This window comes from Ovis aries, chromosome 13, assembly GCF_016772045.2.
Source record: "Ovis aries strain OAR_USU_Benz2616 breed Rambouillet chromosome 13, ARS-UI_Ramb_v3.0, whole genome shotgun sequence".
NCBI lineage: Eukaryota > Metazoa > Chordata > Mammalia > Artiodactyla > Bovidae > Ovis > Ovis aries.
In genome coordinates, this window is record NC_056066.1 from 53296260 (window position 1) to 53317249 (window position 20990).

The 20990-nt window shown below is 42.1% G+C and overlaps 1 protein-coding gene across 4 annotated transcripts; it reads left to right on the forward strand.

Moving 5' to 3' along the window:
- The first annotated feature begins 1949 nt into the window (after positions 1-1949).
- Positions 1950-20530, forward strand: GINS1 (GINS complex subunit 1). Of its 4 annotated transcripts, XM_060396908.1 has the most exons (9): positions 1950-2102; positions 2618-2762; positions 6275-6339; positions 9351-9449; positions 10007-10097; positions 12252-12368; positions 13183-13257; positions 14939-15043; positions 16510-20530. In XM_060396908.1, the coding sequence occupies exons 2-8, from the start codon at positions 2700-2702 to the stop codon at positions 15005-15007; spliced, it is 579 nt and encodes a 192-aa protein (XP_060252891.1). In that variant the 5' UTR covers positions 1950-2102; positions 2618-2699; the 3' UTR covers positions 15008-15043; positions 16510-20530. The 4 variants fall into 4 exon arrangements, with proteins under 4 accessions (XP_060252891.1, XP_042085770.1, XP_027832691.1 ...); XM_042229836.1 differs by having other exon boundaries at positions 14939-20530; XM_027976890.3 differs by lacking the exon at positions 2618-2762.
- The last annotated feature ends 460 nt before the right edge of the window (positions 20531-20990 follow it).

Sequence of the window (20990 nt, forward strand, 5' to 3'; positions counted from 1 at the left end):
GACGGCTCTGTGAGGTCCACTTGAGGCTGCAGTGCAAAGGATGCCTTGGAGGTGGCAAGGTGAAGAATGGTACTGGGATGTCCCAAGCAGAGGGGCCAGCAAGTGCAAAGGCTCTGGGACAGGCAGGACTGTTGAAGGTAGGAACAGAAGAAGATGGGACAGGTAGAAGGTGGGGCTGAGACAGGGAGACAGGTAGGACCACGAGGAAGGTGGAAGCAGAGGAGAAGGTAGAAACAGAAGAAGGAGGACAGATAGGCTGTGGGACCAGGCAGAAGGGGGGTCACCTTAAGCACAGGGAGGAGTGGCCTGAGGAACCTGGAGAAGTAAGTTCCATGTAGTCCCTGCCTAGAAAGTCATGTGGAGGTTTTAGACTCTGATCTTTCTGGTTGGGAAGCAGTTAAGGGTTCTAACCAGGAGTGGCTGTACCCAAATGATGTGGTGAAAAAAGAGATTACTCCATTGGCAGTGAGAAGGGAATGGCTGGGCCAAAAATAAAGAGAGAAAAATGGGTAGGAGGCTGTAGCCTATTGCCTCGGTCTTAAGGGGTGAAGATGAAGATGGAGAGGATACCATTTTGTGTAACATTTTGGATGGAACATTGAGAGATTTTGGTAGTAGACTAGCTGTGGGCAATAGGGGTGAGTTCAAGGCTCTGCATGAGAAGCTGGAGAGATGGCGGTCCCTAAAATGGGACAGGAAGTGGCAGGAGGAACAGGTTTGCTGTGAAACTAACATGCTCCCCAGGAGCTCAGTTCAGACGCTGAGGCAGGGACACAGGGTGAGCATGCCAGGCTCTCACGGATCCTCTGTAAGGCAGGTGGGTGGTCCACTATAGAATTATGTATTTAATAAAAACATTTAAATTATCCATTACTGTAGAGCTGGGAAAGAAATGTCACTGCACCTAAAGATAAAATTCACAGGCCCTGTGAGCCATTTCCTGGCTCATCTCTCAGATCACACATCTACTATGTCTATATTTGCCAAAAAGTAACAGATTTTCTAGGGTTAGATAGAATGAATCCAAAAAACATTGCTTTAAAAAAAAAAGTCACAGTGGTCCAGGGGTTAGGACTCTGCACTTCCACTGCAGGGGCAGAGGTGAGAAACTAAGCTGCCATTAAGCCTTGCAGCGGAGCCCAAAAAAAGCCAAATAATATGAATTGTTTCTATAGTAGTAATTCCCACCTTTGATTCTATGTGGATATGAAAATTTCCATAACCATGCAGGTGAGAATATGGCTATGTATATTCATATTAAACCATGGCAATAATCCCCTCTCCCACCTTGTGAGTTAATTTACACGTATTTAAATGACAGGTTTAATATCAAAGGTGATGCTGTAGAGTGGAAGACTGAAATATAGGGTCTGTCACTTTATGAACTGCGTGACCCTGGGCAAGTTATCTAACTTCCATTTCCTACTCAGCGCCAAGACTCTTAACCACCACGTTAGGGCTAGCCATGAGAATTACATAATAGAACACGAGAGCTACCGAATAAAAGCTGTTTTCCCTTTGTTACAACACAAAAAACCCACACTGCAAAACCGAACAGAACGCAACGCTGGGTCCCAAAATCAATGACCACCTTCTCCGGGCCTGCCTTCTAGACCTCAAGGTACGCACACTGTCAACCAAAATGAGAACGACTGAATCCAACGGACGATCGGGCGTGCGCCCATCCCGAGTTGGGCTGCGTGAGAGCTGTCCTGCCGCTCAGCCTGAGCTTGGACCGAGGCCTGGACAGTGAGGTGGGGCTGAAGCCGGACTGAGGCCCGCAACCGCCCCACTGCGAGGCTCCCTGCGGCACTGCGGCTGCACCTCGGAGGCAAGTGTCCCCTGGCCGCCACCGTAGCCCGGAGGCCGGCAGTGCGCTCCTATTGGTCGCCATTTTGGCGCCAAGACGGGCGGAGGCGGGGTCGGCACTGCGCGCGCCTGGGAACAATAGGAGCAAAAGCCGTAGGGAACAGTGAGGTGGCTCTTTGGTTGAGAGCCGGTGGTCCAAAGGGCCCGGTGCCGGAACCATGTTCTGCGAGAAGGCCATGGAGCTGGTCCGGGAGCTGCACCGCGCGGACGAGGGAAGGCTGCCTGCTTTCAACGTGAGGGCGGGGTCCTCCCCAGGGCGCTTCTCTGGGGCTGCACAACCCGGAGCGGGATGGCGGGTGTTCCTGTGGTTCCCCTCCACGGTTGGGGGAAGGTCGTGGGCAGGTCGGTTTCGGTGGCTTCCCGCGAGCGCAGTGGTTGCCGCCACTCTGCTCGCGCCCACCGCGCCGCCCTGATCTCCCGCCGCCGCCGCCGGCGTCCTCGTAGCTGTGGGGCGCGCGGGCTGGGCGGTGGGCGTCTCGCCCCGGTGAGGCACAGAGAGGTCGGGAAACGGGGTGCTAGAGCTCAGGTGTGAGTTACACCGAGGAGGTGTGGACTGGCGTGGCCCGGGCGTTAGGGCCGCGCCCTGAGGGCTGCGGTAGGTGTGGCCCCACCGGGGAGCCGGCCGTGCAAACACCCTCCCCTCCCCGCCGGGGAAGGGCGGGCAGCAAGGGGGCTCCGGGACCGGGAGGTTTGCTCGTCACTACAAGGCATTTCAGAGGAGCGACGGGATTACTCTGTGTTTTGATAGCTGTCGCAGCTCTTTGGGGAATGGATCGGATAGAAGAAAGACTGGTTCTGAGTGGGTTATAAATAGACCACAGAAGAGATGGATGTGGTCCACAGCCCGGTCGGGGGGCCCTGAACACCGTGTCCTAAGACGACAGGACTGGCAGGTACGAGGACAGGGGTGGAGGTGAGAGGAGTAGCCGGGGAGTGGAGAGACCGGTGTCTCTGGAGGCTTCACTCAGGTAGCAGAGTAAACATCTGGCGGTCAGCAGGAAGAGCGCCCGGGTAAAGTGAGTTTTGAACAATCAAGAGCAGTTAGTCTGACCTTGGGTTATTTAACAGATGGGGAAAGTGAGCTGCTGAAATTAAGGATCAAGTTAAAGGGCTTATCTGAACTTGGAGGGTGTTGGAAGCGGAGCCTCAACTTGAACAGTTTTCTTGAACAGATTCCAGCCTGTTATTCTTGCAACTTTAGGCACTTAAAACCTTATCTAAAAAGTTAGGAGACCACAGCGGGAGGTTCACTGGAGACACAGAACGCAGAGGGGTTGTTGTTGCTGTTGTTCAGTCCGTATCATGCCCAGTATTTGTGACCCCATGGACTGCAGCAGGCCAAGCTTCCCTGTCCTTCACTGTCTCCCTGACTTTGCTCAAATTCATGTCCATTGGGTCAGTTATGTCATCTAACCATTTCACCTTCTGTAGCCCCCTTCTCTTTCGTCCTACCCTCAATCTTTCCCAGCATCAGGGTCTTTTCCAATGTATCAGCTCTTTACATAAGGTGACCAAAGTATTGGAGCTTCAGCATCAGCATTATTCCTTCCAAGGAATATTCAGGGTTGATTTCCTTTAGGATTGACTGGTTTGATTTCCTTGCTATCCAAGGGACTCTCAAGAGTCTTCTCTAATACCAAAATTCAAAAGCATCAGTTCTGTGTTCGGCCTCCTTTATGGTCCAACTCTCATATCCGTACATGACTACTGGAAAAACTGTAGCTTTGACTATAGGGCCCTTTGTCTGCAAAGTGGTACCTCTGCTTTTTAAAACGCTCTCTAGGCTTGTCATAGCTTTTCTTCCAAGGAGCAAGGGTCTTTTAATTTTATGGCTGCAGTCACCATCTGCAGTGATTTAGGAGCCCAAGAAAATAAATTCTGCCCCTGATTCCATTTTTTCCCCATCTATTTGCCATGAAGTGACGAGACCGGATACCATGATCTTAGGTTTTTGAATGCTGAGTTTTAAGCCAGATGTTTGAAAGGGGTGGAGGCTTTCCAGTATGGCCCCACTAGAGTGGGAAGACATAGGAAGGAACCAACCCAAAGGCACAGCAACTTCCCACAGGTGCTGGCTTTTCAGACTGATAGTCCAGCTGTCTTTTTCGCTCAGATTTTAAGTGTTGGTTTCTTAGAAGTGTAAAATCCTGGCTTTTCTGGGTCTTAGAGGTCGTAGGTGCACCTTTTCTTGCAGTTGTGCCTGCCTTTGAGGGCTGGCCACTGGGACAGCTTAGCTGGGTTAAACTAAGAATTGATCTTGATCTGATTGACCCCTAACACCCTTGACCCACACATGCTTTCAAGAATCATTCCTCCCCAGCAGATGGTAGCTGGTTTAGAGCAGGGACTCTGCCTTGTTTATTCCAGAATCCCTCATGGTTAGGTGCTGTGTTTGGCAAACTGGAATGATGCTGTTTGGATGTACAGAACTGATAATTGTATCTTGAGTTCCCAGGGGCTTACAGCTGGAGATGGGAGCACAAAATGATGCAATTCCCAGTGTAAATTTTAAAAATCTAAGTCTTAAAAAAAGAAATAAAAATGTAAATCTGACGACTTGGTTGTATCTTTACAAGTTTATTTCATGCTTGTCTTTTGTATACTTGCCGATCTCCTAATTGTGCAAGAGTTTCAACTGTTCCTTAAAATAATATTTGTGATAAAAGGCATATTTAACTGAATTCTAGTAAATCAGACTTTTCCATGATATCTTTTTAACCAGTTGATGAAAAAGAAAGTAGAAGTCATGCTTTCATTTTGCATTAGAAATGATTTCTTATATTCAGGCAGGGTTAAGTAGTGTAATTTTGTAATTATACCAGTAGTGCTAAAACATTTTTGCTAATGCATATATTTTGGCTCTAAGAGTAGATGGGTTGCTTATCGTTGTTTTGTTTGGAGGTTTTGTGTGTGTTTTTGGTTGTCATTGTTATAGCATTATTGGGTTTCTTCTGTGTGTGTGTAAAAATTTTTATTGAAATATAGTTTATTTACAGTGTTTCAGGTGTAGGGGTTGCTTTTTGACAGACATTGTATAACATTCATGAATTTTATAATTCTAATGTTTTTATCCTCCCAAGGGAAGTTTTTTAGAAATTTGCCCAAGTAGATAGCAGGAAAACTTCTTTGACATTTCTGTTTTCTATCCTAGCAATGTGTAGGGTTTTTTGGTAATAACCTTTTAAGATTCTTTTCCAATAAATAATAAGTTATTTACATGCTTTTGTCATGTGTTATTACTTCTGTAGACTATTGGTTTTTTGTCATTAGTTTTACTGAGGTATAATTTATATACAATACAGTACACATTTTAATAGACCTTTGAGTTTTGACAAATGTATACAATCCTTGTAACCAGCAACCCATCCAAGATTTCTGCTATCCCAAGGATTGCTTTTTCTCTTTTGTGACACTGGCTACCTCCCATCTGCAGCCCTAGGCAGCCAAGGATTTTCTTTCCCCTACAGATTATATGTGTCTTTTTTATTGTATTTCTGGAGTCAGCATTCCAGGAATTGCAAACTTTTCTGTACGGGGCCAGTTAGAAGCATACAGTATGTACTCCTTTCTGTCTGCCTTCTCAGCCCAGTCTGTTGATTGTGTATTTTGTTGGCAATTCATTCTTTTTTTTTTTTAATTGTGGTAAACGATACATAACTTAAACTGCCATTTCTAACCATTTTTCTGTGTACATTTCAGTGGCATTAATTATATTCCCATTGTTTCCAAAGCTATCACCCCTGTTTCCAAAGCTTTTTCATAACCCCAGATAAAGTCTATAGCCTTTAAGCAGGAACTCCCCACTCCTCTCCCCCCTCAGCCTGGTAACCCCTAATCTACTTTGTTTCTATGAGTTTGCCTATTCTCGACATTTCAGATAAGTGGAATCATACAGTATTTGTCCTTTTCTGTCTGGCTTATTTCACTAAGCAATGCTTTCAAAGTTAATGTTGTTGTATGTATCAGCACTTCTTTTTTGACTGAGTAATATTCCATTGAATGGACATACCGTTTTGGCTTATCTGTTCATCAGTTGGACATTTGGATTGTTTCTGTTTTTTGCCTGTTATGAATAATGCTGCTCTGCATATTTGTGCATAAGTTTTTGTATGAACTTAGGTTTGCAGTTTTCTTGAGTGTATACCTAGAAGAATTGCTGGATAATGTAATTCTAAATTTAACTTTTTGTGGACCCGCACAGCTATTTTCTATAGGGCTGTACCATTTTGCATTCCAACCTGCATTGTAGAAGGGTTTCAGTTTCTCCCCATTCTCTCCAACACTTGTTATTATAGCCATCTTACTAGGTGTGGAAGGACTATTGGTTTGTCATAAGGTACATAAGCATAGCGTATTGCTACAAACTTGGTGGGGGAATTAATGAGTGTAATTTTATATGTTCCAGGAAGATGGACTGAGGCAAGTTCTGGAGGAGATGAAAGCTTTATACGAGCAAAACCAATCTGATGTGTAAGTTGGTAAGCTTGATATTTTAAAACAATCTAAGAAATACAATGTTGAAGTCAGATCATCTTAATATTCATTTTTAGATATGATTTGGTTTTTTTAATTCTCTGTGACCCTGATCATAGCCTAGCTATACAGAAGTGGGATTTGTGTTAATGATTGTTATGTCTCTAGGGACCAAATAGAGCTTGGCACATGGTAGGTTTTCGATAAATAGTTACCCTTTGACTGGTGTGACTTGCAAGGATTTAGGGTGGATCCAAAAGAGATGAGACAGGAGCAAGTAACAGACCTAACGAGTGAAGTGTGTTGTTTCCATCAGGTGAGGCCTTACTGGTTTAAAGGGAGAATAGGCAGTTTGCAAATTTAGCAGGAGCAGCAGTGACTTCCGAAAGCTTGAGTGAAGTTCGCTGGGAACTCGTGCTGCAGAACGCTACAGCTTGGTAGATAGAGGGTTCTGGAGTTGCAGACTATTTAGAGCCAACCATGGTAGTTGGCACGGTGGAGAATCTGGGCTGAACAACAGACTTCAGAGGATCCTGTGACTGGGTGAAGAATAAGATGCAAGAGTACTGACTGCTGGAGGAAAGATGAGTTATTGAGAGAAGTCTGTCTGCAACATGAGATTTCATCCTTGGCCTTGTTAGGTAGTGTTTTCATCAGTTAGTTAGACATAGAAATCAGTAGCATGTTAAGGTTTGTGGATTACACAGAAGAGTAGAAATACTGTGCAGTGACTGCAGTTAATGATAGATACTGATGAAGGAGGAACTGATATGCAAGAGGTCTGTGGTAAATGTAAGGGAAATGAAAAGTCCTGAACTCGGGTGTCCAAGTCATTCATTTGTTCATGCAACAGATAGGCACTAGACACTTATGAGCTGATAAAGGGCTCTGGTGTTTCCATTGTAAACAGCAGAAATCAAGAGGTTTGCCCCCGTGACCCTCAGTGTCATGCAGAAGACAGATGTTAAATGCAGGTAAACCAGGTGGGACTACCTGCTGTGAAGGAAAACTACAGCACTCAGAGAGAGTAATGCACTGAAAATATTAGTAGATTGAGAAATCCTGGAAATTGTCTCCAAGGAAGAGACACTTCAGCTGGAGCCTGAATAAGTAGGTTTTAGTGAGGAAGTAATTGTGGACACAGAGCATTTCTAGTTGGAGGAAACAGCACGTGCAAAGGCCCTGAGTCATGAAAGAGGGTGGGATACTCAGGGACCTGATCATTACCAAAGGCCAATGTGGCTGAAACTTAGTGAGCAGGCAAAGGATGACACCAGGTGAGATTTAGTATGTGGAGGAGGTGGTGGCATGTTTGTGTTCTAACAATCACCCTAGCCACCGTGTGGACAGTGGATGGTGGGACTGAGAGGGAATATGGTGGTCATGCAGGTGATAGGAAGGGTGAGCCAGACTAGGGAAAAACAGAACAGTTTACAGCCCTATTTAGGAGGTAACTGGACAGGCCTTAGTCCAGTAAGGGAATGATTTTCCTATATTTATACCATTGGGAAATTCATGATCCCCAAAAATTCTGTGCCCTATCCCCCTAGTTTGGTTCTGGGCAGGACAGTCACTATTACCAGTTTCTGGTTAAAATTCTTTGTCAGAAGAAATCTATTCCTATTTAATTGCTCACATGGAAATGTGAATTTTTTAAAGAAGTTCTTGTGTATTTAATCAAGTACTTTGACGTTAGGTTGGGTGTGTTTTATTTGTGCTATTTCATTATAATCAAGAGCACACTGTAAACAACGTGGAGAATAGAGTGGCAGAAGTGTCTGGAGCAGATCTGAGAGACGTGGTACATGTATGTACATGGCCCAGATCTAGAAGACATGGGAAATACATACATTTTGTATTTATCTGTTGCCTTTTAAAACTCCAAAGTAGATACTTATTAATTCTGTACATATGGTTTTGTTTTGTTTTCCTTTTTTTTTTTTCTATTGTGGTTAAGATACACATCAGTGACAGCTCAGTGGTAAAGAATCTGCCTGCCAGTACAGGAAATGTGCATTCAGTCCCTGGGTCGAGAAGGTCCCCTGGAAAAGGAAATGGCAACCCTCCCCAGTTTTCTTCCCTAGAAAATTCCATGGACAGAGGAGCTTGGCAGGCTACAGTCCATGGGGTCCGAAAAACCAGACACTAGAGTGACTGAGCACACGTACTATCGAGTGTGTTCAGAACATCCATAATGTCATATCTCCATCACCACCACCACCTCCAGAACTCTTCATTTTACAAAACTGAAACACTGTACCCAGTAAACAACTGTCCATGTGATTGGAAAGGGTGATCCTTGTCTGATATCTAAGGAGACATATATTTTATAGGGTAAAACCAAAATTTCCTCCCTCTCTGTAAAGGACCCTAAAGTGCAAACATCAAAAACTATTTCTTGGATGAGTGGAGGAGCACTTGACTTTAGAGTCCTTATCTCATTTTATGAGAATGAGGATTTGGAAGGATTTGATACCATAGGAAGAGGACTCCATAGGATGAGAACATGATGTGAGGCCATAATCTTATGCCGCATGATATTTGATCTCTTGTCCCAGCATGGAAAAGGGATTCTAAAAAGTGAGGCAAAAAGTTGTCTTTTGGAAACAATGGAAATTAATCCGTGTGCAAAACACAATGTGCCACATGGCTAAACAAAACAATGGGAGTATGATCCTAGGCAAATTAGGTATTTTTAATTTTTTTTTTTTTTTTAAGAATTTAAGTTTGTCCACACAGCTTGCAGGATCTTAGTTCCCTGACCAGGGATTGAACCTATGCCCTTGGCAGTGAAAGGGCAGTGTCTTAACCACTGGACCACCAGGGAATTCCCTGGATCTTTTCTATTTTATTCTGTTAGCAAAAGCTCCAATGTGGAGGCAGGTACTGTTTAGGTAGGTTAACTACTGACATAAATGGCTAAAAACAAGTATGGAGTTAGTCGTTAGCTGACTTTGAAAATTTAACCTGTACTCAGTAGACATTCTTTTCCTTAAATGTTTTACCAGGAATGAAGCAAAGTCAAGTGGACGAGGTGATTTGATACCAACCATCAAGTTTCGACACTGTTCTTTGCTAAGAAATCAGCGCTGCATTGTAGCCTACCTGTGAGCATCTCTGTGTTTGCGGGGGTGGCAGGGAGCAGTGGAGGGTTCTCATCCAAGTGGGTATCAGAAATTCTTAGAGTGGTCTCTCTTTTTATGAGCATTCTGAATTTTCTCTTTCCACTTAAACATTTTTTATTATGGAAAATTATAGTATTCTTAAAACTAGGGAATAATACTACAACCCCCCGTGGAGCCATCATATAGGTTACAGTTCTTAACATTTTGCCATAATTGCTTCATCTTCTTTTATGTGTCTATGCTAAACATTAGACATTTTACCACTGAATAGTTTCGTTTGCATCTTTAAGAAATAATGGCCTTTGGGGCCTTTTCTCACATGACCTCTATATAATTCTCACACCTAGAGCAGTGAACATACCTTCACAGCATCCATCCAGTCTATTCTTATTTTCCCTGTTGTCCCAAAGGTGTCCTCTTACAGTGGTTTGTTTGCCTCTGGAATCAAATCAAAGTCCACGTGTTACCTTCTGGTGGTTGAGTCTTAAGCCTCTCCTGATCAAGACAGCTTCTGATCCAATACCATATTAATGTTCTAGGTATGACCGGCTGCTTCGGATTAGAGCACTCAGGTGGGAATATGGCAGTGTCTTGCCAAGTGCTTTACGATTTCACATGTCTGCTGAAGAAGTAAGTTAGCGCTCTTGTTCAAATTTGTAAATACAGAAACTGGCTGAGCTTCTGGCATTGTTTGTGGTGGTGGTGGTTTAGTCGCTAAGTCATGTCCCACTCTTGTGATCCCATGGACTGTAGCCTGCCAGCCTCTGTCCATGAGGATTCTCTAGGCAAGAATCCTGGAGTGAGTTGCCAGTTCCTTCTCCAGGGAATCTTCCCAACCCAGGGATCGAACCCGGGTCTCCTGCACTGCAGGCAGATTCTTTACCAACTGAGCTATGAGGGAAGCCCCCTGGCGTTGTTTTATAATAGTATTTATGGTATTTGTCTTTTTAACATTTGCTTTTCAGTAGTTTTTGGTCTGTTTGAGAATGGTAGGAGTAATTCTAAATGCCATATGGAAAACTACTATTACTTAACAAAATAAAGGGTCCCGTTATATTAGCTGCTAGTGATCCATCAGTAGGATTCAAAACTGGCATTATTATTTGGAGGTTTTTCATAAAATATGTGTGTGTACATACTTTGCTTGGGGCTTCCCAGGTGGCGCTTATGGTAAAGAACTTGCCTGTCAGTGCTGGACACATAAGTGATATGAGTTCTAGCCTTGGGTCGGGAAGATCCCCTGGAGGAGGGCTTAGCAACCCACTCCAGTATTCTTGCCTGGATAATCCCCCTGGATGGAGGACCTTGGCAGGCTACAATCCATAGGGTCACAGAGAAATGGACACAACTGAAGAGACTCAGCACACACACACGTACTTTGCTTATCTTTGTGAATGTGTGGATTCTTGATTTATCCAGTCACTGAGGCACAATATTTAAGGACACAGGATTGAAGGCAAGCAAACTCGTGCAGAAACCTTGGCTCTATTTCTGTGAGATCCTAGGCAAGTGACTCCATCCCTCCCTGTGCCTAGATTCCCTCATTTACAAAGTGAAGGTCATAGCATCTGCTGCAGTGACTTCGGACACTAACTGCCTAGTTAGACCAAACTTCAGATGTTAAGACTGCCCTCACTTCAGACGCCAGCCATGGTTTGGGGGTTCCCAGGGACACTCTCCCTTCTGACCAACTGGCTACAAATTCAGAGGTTCCCACTCTCCCCTCAGGCTTGAGGCTTTTAGCCTCTTGATATCATTGCAGAGAGGAGAGGGGAGCTAGAAGGAGGGCTGTGTCACCTGTGACTCATTGCATCATGGTTTGATCAATCAATGCAGCCTATGTCATGACACTTGAGTTGTGTAAGCTTCCCCGGTTGACACAACATCGTGTGCATTGTTCCACATCAGTGTGCCTGGGGGGTGGAGTGTCCTGATCGCTCAGGGAGAGGAAACCAAATCTTCACCTTTGGGACCCTCCCACACCTCACCCTGGGTGTCTCTTCCTTTGGCTGGTTCTGTTTGTATTCCTTTCACTACAGTACAACAGTGAATGTCAGGACAGTGCTTTCCTGGGTCCTGAGAGTCGTTCTGGCAAAGTATTAAACCTGAGGGAGGGGTGTACGTGTGTATCCATGCACGCACACACTTTACTAGTGAAGGTTATGAAGATGTTTTTCTGTACAGTCTTTGGAGTTATCTTGTTTTATCTTTCACAAAGATCTACAGTACTGGAATAGATTTTTGTGAATAATGTATGAGCCAAGTTGCATGTCTGTGGGGATCTTTCTTTTGTCTTAGTCTATTTTCCTTGTACCGATTTCATGCTGCTTAAATGATTGTAATTTTGTAATACTTCTTAAGCAAGTTTTCCCATTTTGTTCTTCTTTTTTCAAGTGTCTTGACTATGTTTGGCTTTTTGCATTTTCATGCAAATTTCAGAATCCTTTGTCAAGTTTGATTTTTTTTAAACAATTGGAGTTTTGATTGAGAATGACTTGGATCCATAGATCAGTTAACATTATTATAACACTGAATTGTCCAGTCCTTGAAAGTGGTATATCCTTCTGCACTTTTAGGTACCGATATGCAGAATGACCAATACCTACTGTTCTAGGTACCAGTGCCTGGTTCATAATAGGCAATCAATAATACTTGTAGTTTGAATGAATGGTCATAGTAAAGATGCATGTGGGCATGTGTGCTGTTTTTGAAAGGGTTAGTGTACAGTTTCTGTAAATTTATTTTCTTAACAGCTTTGTCAAATGGCCATCTTTATGTTTCCAGATGGACTGGTTCAATCGTTATAAAAAGTCCCTTGCTACATACATGAGGTCATTGGGAGGAGACGAAGGTTTGGACATCACACAGGATATGAAACCTCCAAAAAGCCTATATATAGAAGTAAGTACACCTTTTTAAAAAAATGAGTGTTTTTTTGATGCATAGAATGAGCTGTCTTTTGTCCAAGGGAGGGGGTATATGAATATATACTAGTGTCTATAGGCATACCTTGGAGACACCATAGGTTTGGTTTCTAACTCACAATAAAGCGAATATTCACTAAAACATGTCACAAAAATCTTTTGGTTTCCCAGTGCATGTAAAAGTTACGCTTACACTAGTCTATTGAGTATGTGTTAGCATTATATACATATTTTATTGCTAAAAAATCCTGCTATCTGACAATGCACAGTTGACACAAATCTTCAGTTTGTTAAAAAAAAAAAAAATCAATATTAGAGAAGCAAAAAACAAATGAGAGGAAACATAAACCCAAGCCAAAACTTTTACCTGTAGGTGATGGTGGGAATCGGATTGAACAGCTAAAAATTTTTGGCTATACCTGTTTTAAAAGTTTTAACTTTAGAACCATGTAAGTATTTTACATATTATTAAAACAAAATGAAATCAAAGTGAAAAACCAACCCCAAACTCTCTTTGGCAGCTCCTTCAGTTTCCTTGCTGTCATTGCTGACCTATACATATATTCAGAGATTTGCTATTTTTCTTCCTCCCCATCAGTGGATATTGGAACCAGTGGACACTGGAACCACTAGTATGCCTCAGTAAGGAATGCTAAACCTAACTACACAGAGAAGAAGCACACAGAGCCTAATAGTTCCCTGTGGGTACATGTACAGTCCCCAGCTACTTGATGGTTACTTCATAATAAAAGATAATGTAGATGTTATAAAACATCAGTTTTTCTTTTCAGGTGCGGTGTCTAAAAGACTACGGAGAATTTGAAGTTGAGGATGGTACTTCAGTGCTATTAAAAAAAAATAGCCAGGTATTTACTATCTTAGGATACTTTAAATTTTTTAAGAGTGTTGAATGATGGAAATGTTGGAGTCAGTAGCTAAATAAATATCACCTTTCCGTGATCATTTGTGTCATAGGCATTAAGTTTATCTTAAGATATCCTTTTATCCTTTTTCTAAAGACTTGAAGCAAACATTGCATATAGTAACAAAGGGTTAATACCGTTGGCCCTTAAACATCATGTAGAGATTATGGGTACAGTCAGACTGCCTGCTCCCCACAGGCTCTAGGTGCCTGGGCTTCTGTTGTGGTGGCACGCGGGTTTGGTAGTTGTGGCCTGTGGGTTCTGTGGCATGTGGACTCTAGGGTTTGTGGGCAGAAGCCTTCCTCTTGATGAGACTTTGCCTCTCAGTATCACTCTAAAACTGGGGTTAACTTAAAAGCCTCAGCTACTGCAGTGGACATTAAGAGGCTTCTAACATGTCTGAGCACATCAGAAATAAATTTTCTATAAAATCTGTGTTATAGATCACCCACATAATGTGAAATATTAAGAGGGAAACATTTTCCTACCATACAGTCCTTTATTCTTGACTGTGTGGGGCATGTTTCCCATTGCCCAGAAATGAGAACAAATGTCTTTAGTAGACATTCGAATTGTTTAGTGAACAACTCCATTGTTTTTTTGGTATGTTTTTTTTTCTTTATTTTTTTCTTAACATTTCATGGTTGTAAGACTTTAAAAATTTGTTAAGTTAGACATCAGTCCTTGGCCCATGGGTTCTCATGACTGGTTGGCAGGAGTTCCTTTGGTCGTGGGTCCCACGTGAGGCCTTGAGTTTGTGAACTGTCAGGCACACGGTGCTGCTGAAGTGGCATCCACTTCCTTGAGTATTTGCCATACTCTCTCCTTCAGTTCACCTCTAGAGTTCTCTACGCTGCACTTTCTAATGCACTATTTTTCATTTTTACTCAAGTATCTATGTCTGTCTAGTCTTTGAGATTTCTTTGGTCACCTGTGAGTTTGAAAAGTCTTCCTGCCTCACTCCCTGCACCTCCCCACTCCAGAATTTAGTAAATGTTCCCTTCTGTATTAAGTATTGCTGTTTTGGAGGGAATGAGACCAGGAGATGCCATTCCACCTCAGAATGAGAGCAGTGTGCTCTCTGGAGACATGGAGGATGAGCTTTAGCTGGGCACCATCTTCCTCACACACAGCGTGTGGCCAGCATCCATGGGTTACAAAGACTTCATCCTTGAAAACTATGGGAGAAGAGTTGCACTGTTAGTAGAGGAATGACTGTTCAGACACAGATCCTCAAGAGGTTTAATGAAGAAGACACTCCTTCCATTCACCTTCTTAGTGAACTGTTGCCACATCCCTTGTGGTCTGTGGCCTGGATCACCTACCTGGCTTTCCTGTGCATAAATCTAAAAATGCAAACAGTAAGGAAAATACCTACTAGAATTCAGAAGTCTTTAGTTTAAATTTAACTAAGTATGAATTTGTTTATAAAATTCAGATTTTAGTACAGCTCTAAGTAACATCAATTTCAGTTGATGAAAATAGCAAGTACTTAAGCTTGGCTTTTAACTACTTCGCTGTTGCAGTTTGAAGTATTCAGCATGCATTGCTGCTTTTTAATGACACAACATGTCATTTAAAATAATGCTCTTCATTCCTCTCTCTTCCTCCCCCTACCCCTCAGCACTTTTTACCTCGGTGGAAGTGTGAGCAGCTGATTAGACAAGGCATTCTGGAGCACGTGCTGTCATGACCCCTGGCCGGATGACTGCTAAGACTACCTCCTGATGTGAGACTGCTCCCAACCAAAGTCACTTCTCCACCTCCCCAAGGCCCACTGCTTTTTGGTTCTAAAATTGAGACATTCTTTAACCGGGAATGCTTGACAGAGGAATATGGCTTCTTTTTTTTTTTTCTTTTTTCTTTTCATTTGGATGTTAGATTCTTTTTTATTTCATTTCTGAATATAATTCCATTACCTTCCATGGTAAACATGTTTGTGAATCTATGTTGTATGTTTGTACTTTGAAGTATCAGTTCTCAAAAGAGAATTTGCACTCTGGCCGTACAGAGCCTCCACAGACATCCACCCTGCTGTCCACAGCTCTAGAGTGAAGTCTAAGATCAGGGTTCTAGCAGATGCTGTGCCTAAAGAGAATGCTTCCTGGCTAGTATGCAGCCATCTTCTCATTCTGTCCTCACAACATGCAAGAGGTTTGATTTTTGTATTGTATACGATTCTCCCCTTTGTGTAGTAAGTTGTATCTGTAATCATAACATTTCTACAATTCCCAAAATACTATCCTAAGTTTTAGTTTCATGAAAGTAAACATTTGTTACATGTTCATCTCTATTAGACATTGAGGAAGAGTTTCACCTGGATGTATAAGGAGGTCTTATGTCCCTGTGCCTCTTGTATTGTTGCTGGAAGTGTGCATTGTGCAAGCCAGGGAGCTGAATTTCTGAAGTTTGTGTTTCCAAATCATATGGGCAAGTGGAGCTGGTGGTCTCCAAAGAACACAATGGATTTTGCCCATTTCCAGCAGTGGTGTCTGGTCTGGCTCGTACCTGTCTGCAAGCTTGTGTCGCAGGATGTCCATTTTGGAAAGGGAAATTGAGATTGGGGCTAGGAAATGAATTTTGTGCAATTTCCCCCCAAGAGTCACATTGACCAAAAAGTCACATGAAGAGCTGATCAGCTAAATGGAGGGCAATTTCTACTGCCCAATAAAATGATAGGCATCAGAGAAGCACCAGGTGGTCCTACCTGCTGGTCAGTGGCCTTTCTCCACCAGTCCCCTCTATGACCAGCCCGGTAATCTCAGAGACATTCAAGTTTAAAATACAGATGAACCCAGTACCTGGCACTCTCTGTGCAGTGTATTTCTTAAACGGGAATATTTCTGGCTAAAATTATATTCAAGTAGTCAAGCTATGGAAAGCCTCTACCTAGGGTGTGGATCTGCATATTTTCACAACACACGTATTAATACTTAGTCAGCAGGCGGTCCTTGGCAGATTCTTTTCCAAGCTGTGCGGCTCACAGGATCTGTTTCCTGACCAGAGATTGAACCTGTGCCCTGGGCATTGAAAGCACAGACCCCTAAAATAATTCCTTCCATAGATTCATAGCCAGATCAGATTTTCATCTGAATCTCTGCCAATAAACAATATGGAAAATTTCCCTAGTGAATGGGATGGATGATGTTTTAACCGTAGGTCAGGGGTCACTTCCCTTGCATTCTGCTCTTCCAGGCATGTGGAGCCATGTGCAGGGGAGCCCAGAGTCCATGTGAGTCAGCTGTGAGGAGGAACCTGCGATAAAGCCCATTGCCCTGTTGCCAGCCCAGCATCATTCCTGTATATAAACCATATGATGTACTTTTCTGATTCATTCCCAAAATAAAATAATAAGTATGTTCTTACTTGAAGTAAATATATACTGGTTGAAAAATTAAAAGTTTGTAGGTTTTATTGATTTATGTTGATTGGTCGTATAGAGTTGTAGCTAGGATTTTAAAATACATGTTCTTTTATTTAAAGGTAGTAAGTGCACAATTAAAAAGATAAAACATACAATGCAGAAAATGAAAGTAAGTTCCTATTTTACCTACTAAACGCCACCATCCAGTGTGCCCACTGTTAACTGATTATGGATATAAAGTACAATCCCATTTCAGGTATTTTTCCAATGAAATACTTCCCAGTTTTTGTTACTCATGTGAATGGAATCTTCTTTTCTGTTGTATTTTCTGACTGGTTTTGGATGATAAATATTAAAAAGCAGTAAATTATGATGACTTGGCCACTTTCCTATATAAAGTCATTTCTTTGTCATTGATTTTGTCATCTGGAACTTTCAGAAAAATGTTGACTACTGCTGCTAATAGCTGGCAGCTTATCCTTTTCCTAACATGACCTGAATGATAGTCTTTTTCATCTCTCTACCCCATACTTCTCCAGGAAAATCTCATAAGACTTGTGGTCTCCCTCAGTGCAACCTGAAACTTCAAAATAAATTTAAAACCGTAGTAAAACAGTGGTAATTAAGAAACATGATTTTTTCCAAGTGCATTTTTTGAACTTGAGTGATGATCATATATGGTTTCTCACTTAACTCCCTAAAATTGCGATTACATATATATAACTGCTGCACTATCTTAGAGTCCATTTGTAACATTCTTCTTGGCCATGGCGTGTTAACCATTCATGGAACTGCAAGATTTGATTTGCTGTTATTTGATTGTGGAATTTTGCAACTTTGAGTGATGCTGTTTTATAGTGCTTAGCAAGAGAGGATGGATGTGTGTGTATTCACATATGTGTCTGTTTTGTCAGTGTTTTCAGTCATCTGTTCCTGTGAAACAGCTATCCGAACACAATGGCTTTAAACCACACCTCTCTTGACTTTGTCAGTTCTGCAGGTTTGCTGGGCTCAGCTGGGAGTTTCTGCAGATCTTGCTTGGGGTCCCTGATGTAGCTGCATTCCTCTGGTGACCTGATTGGATGGCTTGGCCTCTGTTCTCCGTGAGGCCTCTTGGGAGGTTCTCTCCAGTGAGCTGATTGGGCTTCTTACCTGGCAGCTTAGGACCCTGCAGGGTAGGAGGTGGAGGTGCGTGCTGCTAGTTTTCTGAACAACTAGGCCTGGTAGTGGACTAGCACCGTTGTCTGCCAAATTCAGTCAACTAATACAGCCCCAGGTGCTCAGAGTCAGTGCAGAGGCCACATGGACCGCATAAAGGCAGAACAGCAGGAGGCCCCCCCTTCAGATGGGGTGTCAGGGTTCTGGCGTCAGTTTTTAGTGGTGCATGTTCCTGTATCTATTTTTCATAGAAATGTACCTTTTAAAATAGCATTAATACCTATAGAACTATCTCAGTATGAATCTTCTCTGGAGAGATACTTGATGAATTTTTTCTTTTCTTTAGTTTGAAGTCAAACTTTTCTACCTTTTCTTAAGTAAATTTCAGTTAGTCTTTTCTAAGCTTTTTTAATCTATATTTTGAAATGTATTATGGAATTTTTTTTCTTTTCACTACATATGATTATCCCTAATATGTGTCTGTCTTTGCTTTTTGGTCTTAGTCCTATAACTAGAAGTGTCTGTAATAACACTGTATTAATCCTTTAGGATGTAGTGGAGTGAGGTGCTAATTTCACATGGTCTATTGCTTTTCACAATTGATGGTATTTTAGGATGAGTTGAATTCATTCTGTTTTGTAACTACAAAAACAATGTTTTAATACAGTACAAAATGTAGTAACAAAGAAGATAGCCATCTACAAGTCAGACAGAGGCCTCAGGGAAAACAAACCTGCTAATAAGTTTGGGTTTCTAGCCTCCAGAATTGTAAGAAAATAAATTAATTTTGTTTCAGTCACCCAGTCTGTAATATTCTGTTTTGGCGGCCCCTGCAAACTAATAGAAGGCGTTTAGTATCTTTTTCTTTAATGTATTTTCCTATTTGAGAGACTTGGAAGTTTCCATCCTTTTGCTATTACAAACAGAGCTATATGAGTAACCTTGTACATATATCATTTTACGCATACACAGCTTGGTGTGTGGTATAACTGTAATTTTGATGGGATTTGTAATTTTTATAGGAATTATAATTTGTACTACACCAGAAATTATGAGAGTCACTCCTCCTAACCTTCTTTGCCAACAGTATGTTATTTCCAGTTGGGGCTGTTACAGAAAAGATGCCACGAACGTTGATGTACAAGTCTGTTACGGATGCATATTTCTTTTCCTTTGGGCAGATAACTAGGAGTAAAATGGCTGGGTCTTAATGTAGGTGTGATTTTTTAACTTTTGAAGAAACTTCCAAACTCCTCCAAGGTGGTTGTGCATTTGCATTCCACCAGCAGTGTATGAGTTCAATCCAGTTCTACAACCACTCCAATACTTAGTATGATTAGCCTTTTAAATTTTACCCATTCTAATAGGTATGTAACGCTATCTCACTGAGATTTTAATTTGTATTTCCCTAATGACTTAAAAGAGATGGGAATACCACAGCACCTGACCTGTCTCCTGAGAAATCTGTATGCAGGTCAGGAAGCAACAGTTAGAACTGGACATGGAACAACAGACTGGTTCCAAATCAGGAAAGAAGTACATCAAGGCTGTATATTGTCACCCTGCTTATTTAACTTATATGCAGAGTACATCATGAGAAACACTAGGCTGCATGAAGCACAAGCTGATTGCTGGGAGAAATATCAATAGCCTCAGATATGCAGATGACAACACCCTTATGGCAGAAAGCAAAGAAGAACTAAAGAGCCTCTTGATGAAAGTGAAAGAGGAGAATGAAAAAGTTGGCTTAAAACTCAACATTCAGAAAACTAAGATCATGGCATCAGGTCCCAACACTTCATGGGAAATAGATGGGGAAACAGTGACAGACTTTATTTGTGGGGGTTCCAAAATCACTGCAGATGGTGACTGCAGCCATGAAATTAAAAGACGCTTACTCCTTGGAAGAAAAGCTGTGACCAACCTAGATAGCATATTAAAAAGCAGAGACATTACTTTGCTGACAAAGGTCCAGCTAGTCAAAGCTTTGGTTTTTCCAGTAGTTATGTATGGATGTGAGAGTTGGACTATAAAGGAAGCTGAGCGCCGAAAAATTGATGCTTTTGAACTGTGGTGTTGGAGAAGACTCTTGAGAGTCCTATGGACTGCAAGGAGATCCAACCAGTCCATCCTAAAGGAAATCAGTCCTAAATATTCATTGGAAGGACTGATGCTGAAGCTAAAACTCCAATAGTTTGGCCACTGATGGGAAGAACTGACTCATTTGAAACGACTCTGATGCTGGGAAAGATTGAAGGCAGGAGGAGAAGGGGAGGACAGAGGATGAGATGGTTGGATGGCATCACCGATTCAAGGGACATGAGTTTGTGTAAGCTCTAGGAGTTGGTGATGGACAGGGAGGCCTGGCATGCTACAGTCCATGGGATCGCAAAGAGACATGACTGAGTGACTGAACTGAACTGAATGACTAATGCTGTTGAGTATCTTTGCATGTAATTATTTCTAGTCTGTATCTTTTGCTGGTAAGTTTGTCTAAATGGTTGCCTGTTTGTTAAACAACTAGGTTGCCGTCTCATTGAGTTTGGGGAATTCTTTATGTGTTCTGGATATAAATCCTTTATGAGCCATGTGCTTTGCAAAATATTCTCCCACTTTGTGGCTTGGCTTGACTTGTCTTACTCATTTTCTTTAACAATTTTTTGAATAAAGTAGACATATTTGGTTTTGACAAAATCAAATTCATTCATTTGTATTTTTTTCTGCTTTGGGGGTCATATGTAAGAAATTTTTTTTCCAGCCGACAATCTCAAAACTTCTTTCTTTAGGTGGAAGTGTTACACTTTTAGGTTCTACACTTAAGTCTATGATCCATTTTGACTCAATTTTGGTGTAAGGTGTGGGTGTAAGGTCACAGCAGGGGTTGAGAGGGATAATATGGATATTCAACTCCTCCAGTACCTTTTTCCTCATATAGCACTAAGGAATGGCTCTAGCGTAATCTTCATAGTTTCCTTTTGTCTGCATCCTTTGGATTTAATTTGCTCTTCTTTTTCTAGTTATTCAAGGTGGAAGTTGAGGTCACTGGTTGGAATGGTTGTAGAAATAGTGTTACCTGATTTGCTCCAAATTTCTGCTTTTTCTTATTTGTCTTGGCTGTACTGAATCCTTTGCTTTTCATATGAAATTTAGTATC